General features: G+C 46.2%; 1 protein-coding gene across 1 annotated transcript; it reads right to left on the bottom strand.

Moving 5' to 3' along the window:
* Positions 1-13,991: 13,991 nt before the first annotated feature.
* On the bottom strand, positions 13,992-17,264 carry LOC125946851 (glutamic acid-rich protein-like). The gene is made up of 2 exons (XM_049670942.1): positions 17,208-17,264; positions 13,992-14,895 (listed from the first exon to the last, which is right to left on the bottom strand). The coding sequence occupies exon 2, from the start codon at positions 14,807-14,809 to the stop codon at positions 14,528-14,530; it is 282 nt and encodes a 93-aa protein (XP_049526899.1). The 5' UTR covers positions 14,810-14,895; positions 17,208-17,264; the 3' UTR covers positions 13,992-14,527.
* Between the last annotated feature and the right edge of the window lie 1,781 nt (positions 17,265-19,045).

Here is a 19,045-nt window from a genome sequence, read left to right as displayed (position 1 = left end):
GCATAAAACACTTTCGTGTTAAAATAAGCCGCCCGATACTTGACCAATTCCCCGCAACACGACTCGAACAGCACGGACACAGGGGCACAGGGGATCACAGCCAGCAGCCTTGGCAGAACGTGCGTGACGTTCTTCGTGTCAAATCCTCCTGTTCTTCACCGTGTTTACAACATTCTCGGCAGTTCGTTCTTCCTCCTCTTTTCTCGAGTGATGGCGCCCGCGCACCTCGTTCAAACGACCAAATAAGAAGTTTTTTTCCTAAAAGGGCTGAGTTCACATAAGGCACCTGCGAAACACGCACTTGTTTGCTAATGCCAATATGTTCGAGCTTGCTCTAACAATTTTTGTCAGTGCGCTCATGTCACCACGACACCTCAAAGCTATATTGCAGTTAAAATGTATATAGCCTACTGTCGCCGTAATTAAGGAGTAAAGTACGGATTTGGCTCGTATAGATATGTAAGAAAGTAATTGGCTCATTTTGATTGAACCATTTTATTTGCGCTTGCATTGGCTACTAAAAAAGACTAAATATCAGCGCATGAGCAATATCGCAATACTTTGCGACAGAATATCACCAATCTCTCTTCATCGGTTGCATCCTCTGTTTGGGATCACTTCTTATTCTACGAATAGACCGGTCCCTAATCTCTGCATTTCCGTCGTCTTCCATTTCTAATGCACCGTCTTTGACGAAAAACACCATAGCAAGGCAACTAGCGCACGTGAAACAGACTGCATGCGGCCATGTGTTGGTTGTTTTGGTCAGGAGGCGTTCAGGCAGCACTGGTTGAATGAATTTGGCTCACTTTGGTTCAAGCAGGTGCAGCACATCGCACATTTTATTGCGATAGCAATTATATGGACACTCAAAAGCAGATTTCTGCCGTCGGCGTCGCCGTCGCCGTCGCCGTGATGTTCCGTATGACGTCAATGGAGATGAAATCGTCGCCGCGCGCCGAACGCTGTATGTGCGAGTGAAAGGGCGCGAGGGACGCGCGCTTTCACGGGGAGTGAACGCACGGCGGCGAACAAACGCGCGTTCTGCGCTGTGCTCCCTTAAGGGCTGCAGAAGTAGGCGTCTCTTTCCTCCTCTACAATCACCATATATGTAGAGTAAACGTACCTTCTTCCGACGCGCGAAAGGCCATGGGTGAGGGGGGGCTGGGGGAGGGAAGGGAGGCGACGTTTAGCTGCGGCACCAAGTGCCTATTTATATCAGAGGCTCCGGCAACAGTCACCAACGCCGCACGCATTTTGAGCGAACGCGGGCAAAACGCCGACGGCGTCGACAACAGTTCTGCGTGTTGCCGGTGCTGCAGCATGTCCGAGTTTATACAGCTGATAAAGCTGCTATCATTACTCCGTATAGCTCTCTTCAAATTTGCTATCGCAATTGATGCTTCGCCTTTCAGGTGAAACTGCGACAACTTTTTTTTTATTCGAAACTGTTTTTAAGAGTTCACGCTTCTATCAGGAATTGACTTGCTTTGATTGGAATTATTTAAAATAAAAAGACACCTTGGTGTACTTTACGTTTCCGTCAAATTTAGCCCAGTGTCGGTTTCTGGATTTGGCTCTTTTAGAAAAAGCTCTTCAAATACAACACGCGTGTAGCAATATAAAATGACTGTGGAAGGCACTTTACTGCATGCAACTTTTGTTCTGCTTCAGTTGAGATTTTAGGAAAAAAATATCGCTCAAAGCATTCACAATCATAAGTGCCTCTAAATAAGAATTACCATCCTGTGATACCTTGGCTATATTATCAGTTCCTTGTTTCCTATTCAAAAATGAACTCCTGTTTGCCATCTTTTCCTTTATATCAGAACCGCATTTAAGTATTTTCTATCATAATATTTGGTTTTGGCTTTTTTAGGCCGATGCGAAAGTGAATTTCAGAATTTCTTGTACCGCGCACGCAGGTTTATATTGAATGGTCGTCGTTTTTTATACAGCTTTTCCCATGTGCGCATGGCATTTAACAAACTATCGATGGCCCATGGGTTTTGAGGTGATGCCACTTTCTTTTTGCATATGCGTATCTGAAAGTAGGCATGATAGTGTGATACTACCTTGGTTCGAAATTGCAAGAAGGCTACCTGGGGATCTTTGATGTCAAGAACGAAAGACAAGTCAGTATGAGATACACCTTCTGAGAACACTTTTTTATACAAAACAAGTTTGATGTAACAGTTGAAATAGCAATAGTGTGCAGATGTAGTGCGCAGAAAGACGACGAAGTCGTCAGGAATATCAGCTTCAAGTACTCCTGCAGCAGGTTGATTCCAGAGATTAGACAATACATTATCGATTAGAGGGCTGGAACCCCCAAGAACTGAATGTTCAGGGACATCAATAAGGCATTCGAAACCAAGAAAAATGCAAACAAGATGAATCAATGAGAACACTCGCGGATGACTTCATTAAGTTTATGTTCATATTACCTATAATTATGATATTTTTGTTCTTCATGGCAAACATTGCCTGTATTTTTTTCGCGAGAAATACAAAAATCTGTAGCTGAGGAACAAGGTTAACGGCAAACGCAACCGAAGATAAAATTTATATTATAGGTGTTGAGAAAGTTAGGATCGAATTCCAACCAAACATGAATCGCAGTTTTGAATATTTACCGTGAGGTCGATTCTTTGTTTGCACGGGATTGCAGACGATATATAGACAGCTGCACCACCGTGGTCACTGGACTGTCTGTGGGTATACTCGGATTTATATAAAAAACTGTATGATATCTTATCAACTCCGAGCCAGTTCTCTGAGACAGTAATGTTCGCAAAAGTGAAAGAAAGAGTTGTAAGCATATTCTTGAAGTCATCGTAATGTTTGTGGAGGCTGCGTGAATTGAAATGAATAAGACAGCGATTACTATGCTGCAGAAAATTATTTACCTCGCTCATTGTGTAATATGACGCCATGACGAAAGAAAAGGGCACAAATTGAACGCTGATTCGTTAATGACAGCTAGGTCTCACTCTTCGACAAAGCGCTCTTGTTTTCTCGCCTTTTATGGCTTTGATTTGACAGCTACTGATCCTGATAAACTGTCATTTGTGTTGTTTTTTCAAAGCCAGCACCTTCGAAAAGAGCGCCTTATTTGGCGGCTTCAAGTATTCATTGACGTAGACGGCGTCGCTGTCAACAAAAGATTTCACACTGATGTCGCTCAGGTGAAGCTTGGCCATATTAAATGCGAAGCATTTCTTGGCAAACATTTGCTACTTTGGCAGTATCTATCTATCTATCTATCTATCTATCTATCTATCTATCTATCTATCTATCTATCTATCTATCTATCTATCTAGCCGCCTACGTCTTCGTGCTGTCATGGTCGTTTCGTTAAAATGATATGTACCAAAATTGGCATACTATGACAAGAGTACAAGACGAACATAAATGATATTTCATGACATGAATATCATGACATGCGTGTCATGTAGGTCATGACATAAGTGTTATGACATGCATGTCATTTAGGTCATGGCAATGACCCAGCGACAAAGATTAACACTCAAAAACCCTGAAATTGGTTCGGACGCAGGTACTAAGTGAAGGAAACACTAGAAGATGGTGGTAGAAGACATAGTCGTGACCATGACTAAGCAAAACGTCAATGACTTAGCGAAAAAAGATTAACACTCAAAAACCACTGAAATGCGTTCGGACGTGGGTACTAAATGATGGAAAGACTAAAGGATGATGGTAGAAGTCATAGCATCACCATGACTAAGCAAAACGTCAATGACTCAGCCAAAAAAGACTAACACTCAAAAACCACTGAAATGGGTTCTGACGGGGGTACTAAGTGAAGGAAAGGCTAAAGGATGGTAGTAGCAGTCATAATCACGAGCATCACTCAGCAAAAGCGCCAATGACTCAGCGAAAAAATAATAAAACTCAAAAACCACTGAAATGGGTTCGGGCGTGGGTACTAAGTGAAAGATAACACTAAAAGATGGTGGTAAAAGTCATAGTCGTGACCATGACTCAGCAAAACGTCTATGACTCAGCGAAAAAAGATTAACACTCAAAAACCACTGAAATGGGTTCGGACGTGGGTACTAAATGATGGAAAGACTAAAGGATGATGGTAGAAGAAGTCATAGCATAATCATGACTAAGCAAAAACATCAATGACTCAGCGAAAAAAGAGTACCCTATTGCAATACCCAGTATCCAGTGCCCAGTGCCATGCCTGATTATGGGCCTAGTGTCGCGCGCTGGATACTGGGACGCTGGCAAGGCGCGGCATACTGGGAGGCGCTGGGCGCGGGGTACTGGTGCGAAATGCAGCTCTAGAGCGAGAAATACGTGGTGCCTGGCTACTTTATATATTTTTTCGAATACAGAACGAAACAGAGAACGTTGTAATGCAATTTAAAAAAAAGTAAAACAAAAAAAAATTCCGCCAGGATTCGAACCTCCGCCCTAGAGATCCAAACCACAGTATCTTCCACTATGCCACTGCCGATCCACAGATGCCTCTGCATATTATTGCGATAGCAATTATATGGACACTTCTACCGCATTTCTGCCGTCGCCGTCGTCGTCGCCGTCGTCATCGCCGTCGCCGTGAGGTTCCCTATAGATAAAATCTTCGCCGCGCGCCGTATGCCCGAGCGGAAGCGTGCGGGGACGCGCGCTAGGAGAGCGAACGCACTCAATCTCCCACGCGCAAGCAAGGAAGCGGAAAGCCAGCGCCGGAGGGAGCAGGGGGGGGGGGGGGGGCACTTCTCTGCCAATAACCGCGCTCGTCGCTCGTCCGCACAGTCTCTTATCTCTCCCACGCGCAAGCAAGGAAGCGGGAAGCCAGCGCCGGAGGGAGCGCGGGGGGGGGGGGGGGGGGCACTTCTACGCTGTCAACAACCGCGCTCGTCGCTCGTCCGCACCGTCTCTTATCTCCACACGGCTCTGACCTTTATGCGCCGTGCATTCGCCGCTCAGTTTCCGTTGAAGCGATAGACCGCACGTACCTTCGCCCGCTGCTGCGGCGTATATATGCGCTTGCTGCCAGCGTTTTGACAGTCGTTGTCTGCAGTCATTCAGTGTGATCTATTCATGTTTGTTTGTGCGCGCTCACACCACGCTTGTTCAATCAGTTAGTAACAGTCGGGCCACATTTTCCAACGCACGCTACACATGCAATGCTGCCCGGGTCGACAGTGCAGCGCTACAGGTGTGTCCTTCGCACGCGCTGCCCACGGGAAGCGCTTCTCATCAACACCACCGTTTCACACGCGCCTCCTCGTGGTCATCGAGTCTCTCTTCAAGTCGGTCTACTTACGCCACAGCAAACCTGTTTACTTAATCAGCTCATGTTTACTACAATTCATATTGCTACCAAAGCCGCTCACCTTACTTCGTATGACATTGCTGTGTTGCTATCGCATTCATTGCTTCGCCCTTAGGGCGAAACTGTGACATTTTTTTTGCCTTGTCAACGCGCAGACACATTTGTAGCTTTGCGCAGACCTCTCGCATAGACATGGTAGATGCGATATCGCCTTCAGCTACAACTTACGCCTCTATCAGAACGAAAAAGTTGTTGTTCGTATTGCATAGTATGCCTGGAAGTGCTGCAACACTGATTTGTTTTTGCGATTGGTATATTAACAACGAAAAAAGCCTTAAATGAACCGCCGACCCGGAATGTTGTATGGGCCGCTACTGCCAATTTTGACAGCCGTTTCTTATTCTTCGCGCAAAGGTAATGCAACATTTCCATGTTTTTCAATCGACACGTATGTTTAGGCACATATTTCCGTAAGAGAAACGGTCGGTTAATGCGGCTGACAGCCTTCGGCGACAGCACATATAGGTATGTTTTTAACGTCATATCGGCGCTCATCGCTTGTTATGCTGACACTGTACACACGAAAGAATGGTCTGTTTAAAAACACAGATGGGAAGGTGAACTACAGAGTGATTTACCCTCGTTAGACTTGTTGATTCCTCAGCTCAGACGGGCCGATAGAGTGTAGACAAACTCGGCGGGCACGTACGGTAGGCTTAACCTTCGGTTGAAGCGAACGATCTCGGTGTGGGTACCGGGCGAATGCGAAAATGTTTGTATTTGAGATTCAGAACCTTTTAACTAATATTTTTAGTACAGCAGGGAAAGTGGAAGCGCACGAATCATTGCAGCTTTGTTGTCGGTGCGATAATATCAATCAGCGGCAGGCTTTCTGAGGTCCGTTCGAACGCGGCTGAGCGGCTGCTCGGTTTCGTGTCGACTGTACAACACTGCGACAAGTCGCAGTCATCGATTGCGTACGAACTACTAGAAAACGAGGCGTTATCTGCGTTTGCGTAATTTCGTTCACGAATACAGCTATCCGCACAGTCAAAAGGGAAATGTACTAAGCGAACGTGATCTCAAGTGTAGCATATATATGCATGGGCTAGCACGAAAGTGTTTTATGCCGGGGTCCACCAAGACTTCACTGACGTATTTCCGTCACGGAAATACGTCATAGAACATAATACAAAGAAAGAAACCAGAAGAGAAAGTTCCACAAACATGCAAAATTTGGGAATCGAACCCACGACCTCTCGGTCCGCGACGATAGATCGCCGAGCGTTTAACCCATTGCGCCACAAACGCATTTGCAGAGCGCTACACAGACGCGCCTTATATATCTAACACTCCTCCGTGTACCCGCGCTCTTGCTCGGGGCGGTGCCGCCGCCTACGAGCAGAAAAGAGAAGTACTGCATTATGACACTAACCCGCACCGACAGTGAACGCTTCGGTCGTCTCAGCACTACGACGCCTCGATGCCAGCATTCGAAGGGACGCTGGCATCAAGAAGCACTACCAACGCCACCTAGGTGGCGTTGGTAGTGGCGTTCACCGTACTCAGCACAGCGGAGCGTGGCCTCCGCAATTAGCTCTGAAAATGTTTCTGAAGTTGATCGCGGAGGCTGCAATTACGACGCGCTGTACGCGCTGATTTGACTCGGTGACGATTCAGTTACGTGCTTTGTCTTGCGCGTTGTATTAGTGTGTCAGTTACGTGCTTCGTCTTTCGCGTTGTGCTAGCGTGTGCAGCGTAGTGCAGCTTCCATATGCACGACGGTTGCTCATGGTCATCGACGTTGGTAGTCGTGATGGAGGAGACGTGCCACCAGGCGTCAGCGTAGGTGCATCAACGCCTAAGGGCGCTTTAGCCACAAAACACCAATAGACATTATATATCAATGTGCAATAAACATTACACTACTTCTGTGAAGACACGTTTCACTTTCGTGTTCTATACCGATTCCTATATAAGAGGGATCAACCACATTTTTTGGACAGGAGATGCATATAAAATTGTATCAAGCATTTAATATTCAACAGCGCCTATACTCCGGCAGTGTGGCACAAACGAAACCAGCGCAGTCCCCAGTACGAGCCAGTGAACTCCAGCGCGTGTACAGCGCACACCAGTGCGCCCCAGCGTCATAGCAGTGAAACCAGCGTCTCGTCCAGTGTGACCAAGCACTTCTCCAGCGATCTCACCAGTGTCGCAGTGACTCCCAGTGACTCCCAGCGTGCGCCAGCGTCCCCAGTGCCACCCAGTGTCAAAAAACGCGCTGGTTTCACACTGGAAGGCACTGGAAGACGCTGGTTTTTGCAATAGGGTAACACTCAAAAAACAGTGAAATGGGTTCGGACGGGGGAACTAAGTAAAGGAAACACTAAATGATTTTGCTAGGAATCATAGATAGTCATGACCATGACATAGCAAAAATGAGAATGACTCAGCGAAAAAAGTTTACCCCTCAAAAACCAATGGAATACGTTCGCATGCGGTACTAAGCGAAAGAAAAGGCTAAAGGTTGATGGTAGAAGTCATAGTGATGAGCATGACTAAGGCTATCGCCTTCAGGTTTCTTAGGTATAGCTAAAGAGACTCATGAGGACTCATGACATGCGTGTCATGTAGGTCATGAAAGAGCCGCCTACGTCTTGGTGTTCTCATGGTCCTTTCGTTAACTTGGTAGGCTCCCTGCACACTGCTTCGCATAACATCGATTCCCACAGGACGTGGGATCTTCCGGCTTTTCGCTTTACTGCTAAATTCATGCTTTTTTGTGCGCGCATAGAATCTGTAAAGGGCTCGTGCCCCCCCCCCTCCTCTCCCCCCAAGGATGCTTCAAAAGATTTGGAGGGGGAGCTCCCGCAGTTTCTGACTAGCACAGGTGAAGCCAGAGTTTGCCTGTACTTGTGCCCTTAAAGAGGGCCGGGACAGCCGAGATTTGCTCAAAGCTCATTTGATTTTGCTCAGTTACTGTATATGTTAGCCTATTTCTGAAATACAAGCTTGTTCTTCCTGGCTCAAGTCTTAACTTAAGCTGCATGTATCATGATACACCATAAAGCATGTCAATAGGTTTAGGCTTCCTTCTTAAACAAGTGACAGAAAGTCAGGCGTCGAACAATATCTGTACGGCAGAATTAATCATACTAAATAGCACCGAGTAAAAAGAAAGTGTTTTTAGTCTCAGCTGTTCGCTATAGTGAAGTATTTTCATTGGCAATATCAGTGGGGCATTTTACCTACAAGAGACAGGCTTCAACGCTGGCATATGGAAGCGAATAGGGAGCCTACATTCAAGCGCTGTTTTAGGCTGGTGACAACACCAACATTTTGACCGCTATTTACCGCCAAATTTGGTGGGTAGCCATTTTAGTCCCCAGTCTTTCTGCCTTTTTTTGTCACGCTCTGATGTACTCATGTTGACACGCGATCTATTAAATTTCTTTAATTTAGTTTTGCGCCAATGCGCGCAAGAAACCTGCATACATCTTTAATATACTAGTTGCCTTTTCCTTTTCTTTTAACACATCAAACTTACTCTTCTATCGCACGTCATGCGACACATATAAAGCAACAAGGTATAAGGCACGATGGCGTGCTCGTGGTAGGATTATCTCACGCCAAGAATGTGAACTGCATAAGCATTGTTGTTGCCCTCTAGTTGTACATTATATATAAAGGGTGCTTTTCGAAGTGTGCTGTAATAAAGACTGCCCTTACTATTCTGTTTAACTAAAACTCAGACGTGCCGTTTACGGCGCTCAGACGCGCCATTTGTCTCTGGCTGCTTAGGCCAAAGTTTATTAAAAGGAGGCAATTAATTTCACGTCACCAAGGGTTGCGGGAAATGCGGTCTGTCGGCTGGTCTTTCGTCATTTTGTGCCCCAAATTTAACCCGCCAATTTAGCTGGCGGCGGCAAGTGCCCTTACAAAGGCTGTCACCACCCTAAAACGGCGTTACATGTAGATGACTTCCTAGTAGCGAATGATAAATGCATACATTGCGCACATAGACCAACACGCATGTAGTAAAGGAGGGCGTTGTAGCGCGCACCTTGTGGAAGCTGGTTGGAAGATTATTTAGAATATCCATCGTGGGGGCACCACGGCGGCGAGATCGGTTGGCGAGTCTCGTCTACTACAGCGTTAGCTGCGTTTTGTGGTGCTTCCGCAACATTGCAGAACGATCCCGGCAGCCAAATAGAGCAATGTACCCCAGAGTGCGCAAACTACGGGTGATAACATGGGGTCATCTTGAGGAATAGCTCTTGAAGCTCGGTGAAGCCGAATTTCTTCGCCACTGGTCTACGCGGTACCTAACCGTGTCTCGAGGCAAAGTTTTGCTACAGCCAGAATAATGCCCAAATTTTGTTTGCCTGAGTAGAAACTGTACTTGTGTGTGCTTCGGGTGTCATTCATGAATCCGAGGCTGACATTTATGATTTTGCATGTACACTGTCGTAGTGTTTTTTGAAGTGGGGCAAAGTCAATGTCAAGCAGACGCAATTTACTATTTTGTTTGTTCATATGTTTTGTTTATATCAAGTCCGATGTATTGCATGTGTGGTACATTATGTTTTACTCTACGTTCATTCTACAGTTGTACGCGTGCCTACGGGTAAATAAATTTCCTTGCCAGCTGTTCGCTATTGGTTTTTTCGTGCCTATGGTAAGTTGGCGGCAGTCGGGCTTCAATTTTGAAGCGTAATCTCCACTCCACCCCCCAAGGATCGTGTCCGCGTGACGAAGGAAAAAAAACACCGCATATCCATGAAGTGAAAGAGGATGAGTGGGCGAAGCACTGGGGATTAGGGAGCCTACATGCAACGGCGTTGCATGTAAGCGCCCTAATGGGTATTCGGTTAACCCTGAATCCCCCGACGCCGGCAAGCGGACCCAGAGGCGGCGAGAGCGCGGGAAGCAGCAGCAAACGCCGCAAGCGTTCTCTACCTGAGGTTGGTGGCGCCGATGTCGGTCCAAGCGCGAGCTTCGCGATCGCTCAGCTCCGGGTCCGCTTGCCAGCGTTGCCGTACAATAGCAGCTTTGCGAGCCCTCAGCTCCGGGTCCGCTTGCCGGCGTTTCTGTTTTGCTGCAGCTTCCCGCGCCCTAGACTCCGGGTCCGCTTGTTGTCTCCGTCGCCGTGCTGCAGCAGCTTTGCGAGCCCTCGACTTCGCTTGCAGTTGAGACACCACTCTCGCCTTTTCATCTATAGCAGGCACGCTGTTATCAGAAGCGACCGTTATCATCCATGGCTGAAGAAAGAGAGCGCGCGTCGGGAACGACTGCAGCGCCCCTAGCGGACTCCATGCAATACAGAGCTACGGACGACGAGGGGGGGGGGGGAACAAAGCTCGGCCCTAAAAACTATCATCATCAGCATTGGCTCAAGCGTCGTCGTCTTTTTCCGCAGCTGGCGCTTTGGGGCACTTCGGTCTGCACTCGTGCCGATGGACGCCGGGCCGAGCACGTGCTCAAAGAATATGAGGTACTTTTAAAGTAATTCACAACAATATCATCACAAATAAGATCTTCCAAATTTGTTAATAGATACGCAGACTATATGTAAAAAAGTGTCAGTTCTGCCCGAAAAGCGAAGCATCGATTGAGATAGCAAATACGTAGAGTGTCATACGAAGCAAGGATAGTAGTTAAATGGGCCGTGTAAAGTTGTAAGCATTCGTTTAATAAATAAATAGACAAGGACGGTGCCACGTACGCACAGGTAAACATGAACATTTAAACCTCCTTGATGAACACATCTCGCTCGATGACCGCGGAAATTTGCTCTGAAAACGCCGGAGTCAGAAAGCACGCCAGAAGCAGCGGGAAAGTTGACTTTTGCGCTGTGTCTCGTCCCGCGTCAACGCGAACTAAACGTCCAAAGCACAGCGCATACGAAGCTACGGGCAGTCGGTGAATACATTTTGTCCCCTTTGCAGCTTGCTTTGAAGATGAGGCCCGCGCGGGCCTCATCTTGCCCACGTCGCAGATACTATTTAACGCGATGCTATTTTAGCGCGATCGCTTTCAAGATATGGCGCCCGCGCGGCCGCGCTGTGAGCAGCAGCCGACCGAGCATAACGCACCCCTCCTCCCTCTCCGCCACCTGGGCCCCGTGCCTAGCGCACGAACGACCGCGCGCCTCTCTCGCGTGCGCTACATTGAGCGCGATTACCACCTCAATTGGCAGCTTTCCCTAGCACACAGCGTACGGCGCGCGGCGCCGATTTGATCGCCGTTGGACATCATACGGAACCCCACGACGACGATAGAAATGTGCTTGGAGTGTCCATATGTTTGCGCAATAAAATTATGCATGGCTCTGCTATCACAAATATCACAGACAGCAGAGCTGGTGAAAGCCTAGTAAAGTAGTGACAAACCACACACTTCGTCTAACGTTTGCTGGGCTTCTCGCATCTCCGCTGGTCTCTGGTGTTTGCGATAGTATTTTACATGACTGGAGACGTAGGTGCTATCAAAATCAAAGTTCGCTGGTCGAAACCTGCCGAGCCGCCGCCAGAGGCATCGGCTGCAGTCACAGACACCGTGCGCGTTAGGCGCGAACGCGGGGAAACGTGGTCGGCGTCAGCAGCAGCTCTACTCCTCCCCCCACCCCCTGCCTCTATCCTCCTCTCCACCTCGCATCCACTATGCTGTGCGATGCCATTTTAATGCGAAAATGCTTTTTGGCTAGGTTGGCGAAAGCGCACACCCGGCTGGCGTGCGCGAAAGGCCTCCGCAAAATCCGCGCCCGGAAAGCAAGTGACCCTCCCACTGTAATTGACGCCGGCGCCGACGCCTACCGCAGCAGCAATCTACGTGCGCTCCACTCCACCGCAGCAACCTTACAGAAACTGCCTTCAGCCGCGACGGATGACAGGGATATCCCCACACCAGAAGGGGAAGCACCGACTCGAAGGGGAAAAGGATAGCGAATTGGAATAGCCGGCGTGATCAACATGTGATCACCGACGTAGCATCTACAAAAAGGGCGCGCCTCGCCCGCAGTCTCAGTTTGCCTTCAGCTTCTGTTGAGGTAGTGTCGCAGCAGCATGGACAGTGATTCTGCAACAAGTAGCGGCAGTTAGTCTGATGTAGAGGTGGTAGGTTTAGTGTCGACATCGCCAGAAGACTCGTCGACGAAGCCCTTGCTCGACGAGGAGGACTCAGGGTACGAGCGTGAATTGAAACGTGTACGCTCTACACCCAATACACCAACTACGACGAAGAAACAAAGCAAAAAAGTTGGAGGAGCCCCAAAAAATATTTTATGAGATGAGAACTCGAAAGTGTTTCTTTTGTATAGGTTGTTGTTACGTAAGGGCACTGCAAAGTGCTGTTGCCTCATTCTTTGTAACACAACTAGACAACAGCACTTTACAGCACCCTTCCGTAATAACCTAGCCAAAAGAAGCGCTTTCGCGGTCTCCTCTCATAAATGTTTCCTTAGGGATCCTCTAACTTTTTATATAGTGCCTCTTCCTCTTTACAAACAGAATCTTCTTCTCTCTCTGCTGTCGTTATACTCTGCTTTCATCATCATCATCATCTTCCTATATTTATGCCCACTGCAGGATGAAGGCCTCTCCCTGCGATCTCCAATTATCCCTGTGTTGCGCTAGCAGATTACAAATTGCGCCTTCAATTTCCCTAACTTCATCACCCCACCTAGATTTCTGCGATCCTCGACTGCGCTTCCCTTCTCTTGGTATCCATTCTGTAACTCTGCTTTCATTCTCTCTCAGCTCTCTTTCCCCCAGCTCGGCGAAGCTGTGGGCAACGGAATGATCATTATAGCGAGGTTCTAACAGCTCCGCTGTAAGATTACCTTGAACAAGGACTGAGACTTTTCCAGGTAGCTCTCAAGCCACTGCTCCCGCGTTCATCGTCGTCGTCTGCTTGCACAGCTGGCTGCATTGTCGCTAATCATTCCAGCGTAGAATTTCACTTCTCTTCTGTCGTCGCAATTGGGAGACCGCGTTTACGGGGATATCAGCCATTCATGAGCAACTGACGAGGTGTCCTCACGCGTTTAAGCAACGCCGCCGCGAGCGCGCTCGGGAAAGGGCTCATAGTCGACGTGCTTATTCTAGCGTGAGGGCTTCCAAAGCCCAGGCGAAACTCAGTGAAGAGCTGGGGGCCCCGAGTTGCTGCCACCAGTGAAGTTTCGCTGATGGTCCTGCTTGTTATGAGGTCGGTTCAATGAAGCCGACGACACATGTTGGGCTTGCAGGAAGCTGTCGTGCTTCCTGCAGATTAGTGCGGAAATTAGTGCTTGCTCTTCGAGTGCGAATGATGATAGGAAACAGGCGAAAATAAGCTGCACAGGCAGAGAAAACACAGAAGCCAATGCGTTTGCACCACCGCTGCCACCAGCGACGCTGCCATGCCAAGCCACTTTGAGCGGACATTGGTAAATCTGAAGGCATACGATGGAAGCAAACAAAAGTTAGCGCTAATTCCGGACTGCTGGAAGAGGTGTTTAGTTAAATTCGACAACAGTACGTTGATGATAACTCACGGTTTGTAACGCTGCATTTGTATCATTTCGTCACATAAGCAGAAACACGGTTTCAATGACATGGTTTCTGTGCTCAGCATCGGTTGCCTTTTGAATTAACTGCGCGCACACATTTGTTGCCTTTCTGCAAGATTTTCAAAGAAACGTGTTTTATAAAGGAGTGTGAGATGTGTGGAACGTAATCTCCCCCAATAACGGTAGAAATACGTACGGCTGCCTGCAGCCACAATGTCGATTTACTGCTTTTATTGTTTCGCGTTGGCGCGACAATTTTTTAGACTTGTATAATCTGCGAGAAATACATGGATGCATTCGAACATTTTGTACCAAGACAGGGCGAGAATGTTTTTTCTTGTGTAGTCATAGTTTTACTGGAAAACTCCGTAATATTCTTAACTGAGGGAAAACTACGCAGCTACGTAACTGTGTTCCAAAGTAGACGTACTGCGTATTAGTATTAGTAGTAGAATATTATATGCGACGAGATAAAGAAATTCAGGACATTTCAAAACGGATACCTTAGAAGGAGACGCACAAACAATACATAAAGCTGTTCGGTTGCGTGCATGCAGTACCCGTCTTTTATGTTTAATTATTTCCGACCAATATTGCATAAAAATTTATTTTTACGTGGAGCCTGCGTTTGAATATTCACCACTTTAGGTATCTCAGTGTTATGCTTATTTGTTAGCCACCTCCTCTTCGTCGTCATCTTCTTCGTCATCATCCTCGTCATCCTCATCATCTTCCTCGTCATCCTCATCCTCTTCCTCATCGTCTTCGTCATCCTCATCGGCGTCCTCATCTTCATCCTCCTCGTCATCCTCTTCCTCATCGTCCTCGTCCTCCTCATCGGTGTCCTCATCTTCATCCTCCTCGTCATCCTCATCCTCTTCCTCATCGTTTTCGTCATCCTCATCGGTGTCCTCCTCTTCCCCCTTACTTTCACCCTCCAAGGCCATGTAGCGGTGTTTGTTGCCTTCGCTGCTTGCAGTTTCTCTTCTTTCCTCTGCCAATAAATTCTTCTGTAAAGGGCTCAGCTGACCGCCTGGTGTGAGAAAGCAATTGCGCAGGTGCTGTTATACTTCGCTGTCGCATCAAATTACATTCAATTATCCACTGTTCTTTATAAAAGCTATAAGTAATTTTAGAATCCACAAATTTCAGAGGAAATATCACTTGGTAAGCATCGTAAATATCTTCTGTGAAATACACTGTTCTTATGAATTATCGGTCTCCCAAAAGGAAAATGGTCCTGCAGTACGCCTGGACAACTTATCATCATTACCAACAACGTACTTTTAACACTGCTGGGCGGTGGCTTCCAGAGTACTTTAGAATTACCAATACTTGCGTTAATCTACACCATTTCAGCACTGCAATTTTCCTTATCTGACCATAACTACTACTACTTTACGACTACCGACATCATTTTTAAATAGATTGGCATAAGGTGAGTTGACCCTGGAGCTCTCTGTTAGCTTAGGAATGTAAGCGCTGCATCTGTATGTACCAGCTTGAGCACCACTTTCAGCGACGAGAGGATGATAATCAATATTCAGAGCTTCACTCGATTCAGTACGGTGATCACATTAACTCACCCCTACTAATAGCAACTAAAACGAGCACACCCCAGTGTTCATTTTTCTACTGGCACTTCTTGTTTGTTTAACTTTAAAACATTTGTTCAGTTACTTACTATACCTACAGCTGTATTCAAGAGTACCTCTGTGCTGCAGCCGAAACCATTTGGGTGCCAAAGCGATGTCAATTGCCAATTTTTTACTCAATGAAAGCTTAAGAACGCAATGGCAAATGCCCCTCAAAGAGCACATGTATACATGCTTCACCGAAGTGCCTCGTTCTAGTTCTCATTCTAGGTCTCATTTCTTATCTTTCATAATTAGGCCTACGCCTTCATTTCCTTCCGCACTTCCTTGCGACAGAATATTTTGCTCTGCTGCGGAATTTTTATGTAGACGGTGTGTGTGATAGGTCTATGAAAGGATCAATCTGTCTATTCCGGTTTGAGTGGTACATTTTTTGCAGTGGCGTGAACATACACATGAAGGAGGGCGGGGAAGAGGGGATTGTGCTGAAGCTGTAGTTTTTGCAAACTTTCTGCGAATTGCACTCTTTGATATTTTCTAATGACCACGTTTGTGAGTGAGCTGCCTTATTCGTTTTTAAATGGTGGGATTGTGGCGATTCGTGCTTTCGGTGCGCTACCAGGGTATCCTTATTGTTTCTGAAACTAAGCGTTATCCCCCACGTGATGTCCACATGTATATAACAAATATTTCTTGAAGAGCGTAATGGCATATCAGAGAAGTAATATGCTTTTTTACAACTATACCTGCGGCTAAGCTTACTATACTGCTAGAGCTTTTCAGAAAAATTTTGACATTCTGATTACTTTGCTACCATTTGAAAAGCACAGTAATGAAAACATCGAAAAGGGTTGGAGGTAAAGTACCCTAAATTTGCATGTCAATGTCACCGTCGGCGATTCCATAACTTCCAATTTTCAGGAAAAAAAATCATAATGTGTGTCCTCACGCGTGTGCGTAAATATTCGCCGAACTTAAACTAACACTGGACCTCCTATGATGTGCGGTTTTGAGTACAAAGCGTGTTCGAAAAATATTGGTGCCAAAAAGGTATGTTTGTCTGCGCAATCATACAGTCGCACAGAGTGAAATTGGTTTCCGCGCTACTTTCCGCTTCATCACCGATACGGATGCAGGACTAAAGAGGATGAACGGTTGTTTGCAAAAAAAAAAACAATAATGAAAACTTATTAAACTTAGTTGAAAATGATATGTACATTCCTAATAATTTTTATCTATTACACCTGCTTCGTCGTAGTAAACCTCAAAAAATGATTTTCACGTTATTTGACTAAACAATACTGTTTAGTATCAGAATAACTAAGTACATAAGCATCCTTGACGATCAAATAATATGGTACGCTGACGGTACATTTCCTCGCCTAATCTTTCTCTTACAATGTTTTATTATTTCACAAAATTATGTTTACACTGGGGTAACCTACTACAAAAAATAAAGTATCAATCATGTTATCAATTTCACTCTTTACATTGTAGGATAATTGTAATTAAACGTAACCCACAAACTAAACGTTATATATCCAGAACTTACTCATATCTGTATGAGTTTAACAGGCCACCAGAATATAATTTTTTGTTAATGCTGTGTACATCAGTTAGCCTTGTCGAAACATTCGCTATATCTTTTAAATCACACTATTACGCTTGTTTTTTACGTCATATCTACAGCGCACATAATCACAGCTCACTTACTGTTCATATTGCCAATTATGATTTTAAACATACAAACCTTCGTGCTCAGAAGCTTCTTGAATCTTCGACTTTGGATACGCTTCGATGACGCATATAACTACAAAAGGTAAAAGGAAAGCTTAATTTGAGAAAAAAACCACTTGTGTATTTCAAAATTGTCGCATGTATATCTAAAGCTGAAAAGATGTAGGACGAGAAAGAACGTCATATTTGGTGCGTTTCTGGTTCTTTTCTTGTGTATTTTAATGCTAGCTACATATGTATGACTTCTCAGAAATTCCTTTGGCATTATTTATAAGAAACAAACATGAAGGCTTTCGCCAAGTGAAATAATGGAAATGAATGGGGGCGAAGCAGAAAAACAATCACCTACCGAAATTGAGGTCCTCGTTAAAGACCCTAAGCTAGTCAAACAACCAGAGCATGCCACATAATTATATGGCGGCGCTAGCGTCTAATTCCAATAATTCATTAACAGCGGAGCTGTTTAAGCCAGCCTCAATTTGTGGTTTGTGGTTCGTATCAAGAAACTGTAAAAAACACAAGAAAATACACCTTCTTTCCGAGGCGGGATTCAAACCCGCGTACCCACGGTCCCAAGGCGAGCCTCGTAATCATAATGCTATACAGTCATTCTTTCATTTCATGCATGGAAAACAAAACTGAATATATATTACATCACGGACATAGCTACACACTTAAAACTCGGGCAAACACACACATGCGTCCAACAAGTGCATCTGGTCAGGCGGAGGTTCCTGCGCAGCGCACACACTTCTTACATAAACTTAACTTTCATGCGAGAATGATATTGTAGATCGCATGCTTTCGGCATGGCAATCACACACTCTGGCTATACAAACCCAGTATTGTGAACATGTCATAGGAAGAACCGCCAGTAATCTTAAGCGGTAGGAACCTAATTACGCATGGAGGGATGTCAATGCCCTTTTTAAGCGTCGTTGGAGAATGTTCCAGAAAAATATAGCATCCGTACAGCATTGTGCAAATCCCACATCATAGGCTATACAGCCACGCTTGCAGAACATGCATTTACGCGAACCATATGATTGTATTCGAGCGTCGTCGTCTTCCTCAACAGCTGGCGCATTCGCACGGTCGTGCTCTGCGAGGTGAAGAATAGGTTTTGCGCGCTGTGAGAGCGAGAGAGAGAGAGAGACAAATCACGGAGCAGGTCTGCTGGAACGCGTTGTCGGCATTGCAACGCGGTGTCGGTGTTGCAAGCTGCGCTACGCAAGGGGCAGTGACGGCCGTAAGTCCGAAATGCGCGAAAAGAAATTGACCCGCCGGGGTGGCTCAGTCAGCTTAGGCGTTGCGCTGCTGAGCATGAGGCCGTGGGATCGAATGCCGGCCCCGGGATTGAATTCCGGCCCCGGCGGCCGCATTTAGATGGAGGCGAAATGCAAAAACGCCCTTGTGCTTGCGTTGTGCACGTTAAAGAACCCCAGGTGGTCAAAATTAATCCGGAGCCCTCCACTACGGCGTGCCTCATAATCAGAACTGGTTTTGCGCGCAAAACTCCAAAAAGAAGAATAAGAACGAGAAGAAATCATCATTATGAGTAATAATATAAAAAGTTCGCGCGCACTTACGGAGAATGCTGGGCTACGATCGCCCAGCTTCGCAGCTCAAAGCGTTGCGCGGCCGAGTTCAAGGTTAAGCGTTCTTTATTTTACCGAATCGTATTTATTTCTTTTACACTCGGTATTTTACCGAGTCTATTTTCGCCGAATACCTCCGAAAGTAAAAACTTCTTTATGCTGTGAAGTCAACTTACTGGAATAAGGCAGCACCAACGTCGAATAATTAGACCGAACCCGGCGATAAGACATTCCGTCAAGATAAGTGAGACGT

This window comes from Dermacentor silvarum, chromosome 7 (assembly GCF_013339745.2).
Source record: "Dermacentor silvarum isolate Dsil-2018 chromosome 7, BIME_Dsil_1.4, whole genome shotgun sequence".
Lineage (NCBI taxonomy): Eukaryota > Metazoa > Arthropoda > Arachnida > Ixodida > Ixodidae > Dermacentor > Dermacentor silvarum.
The sequence above is the reverse complement of the archived record's forward strand: the minus strand, read 5'-3'. Positions and strand labels throughout refer to the sequence as shown.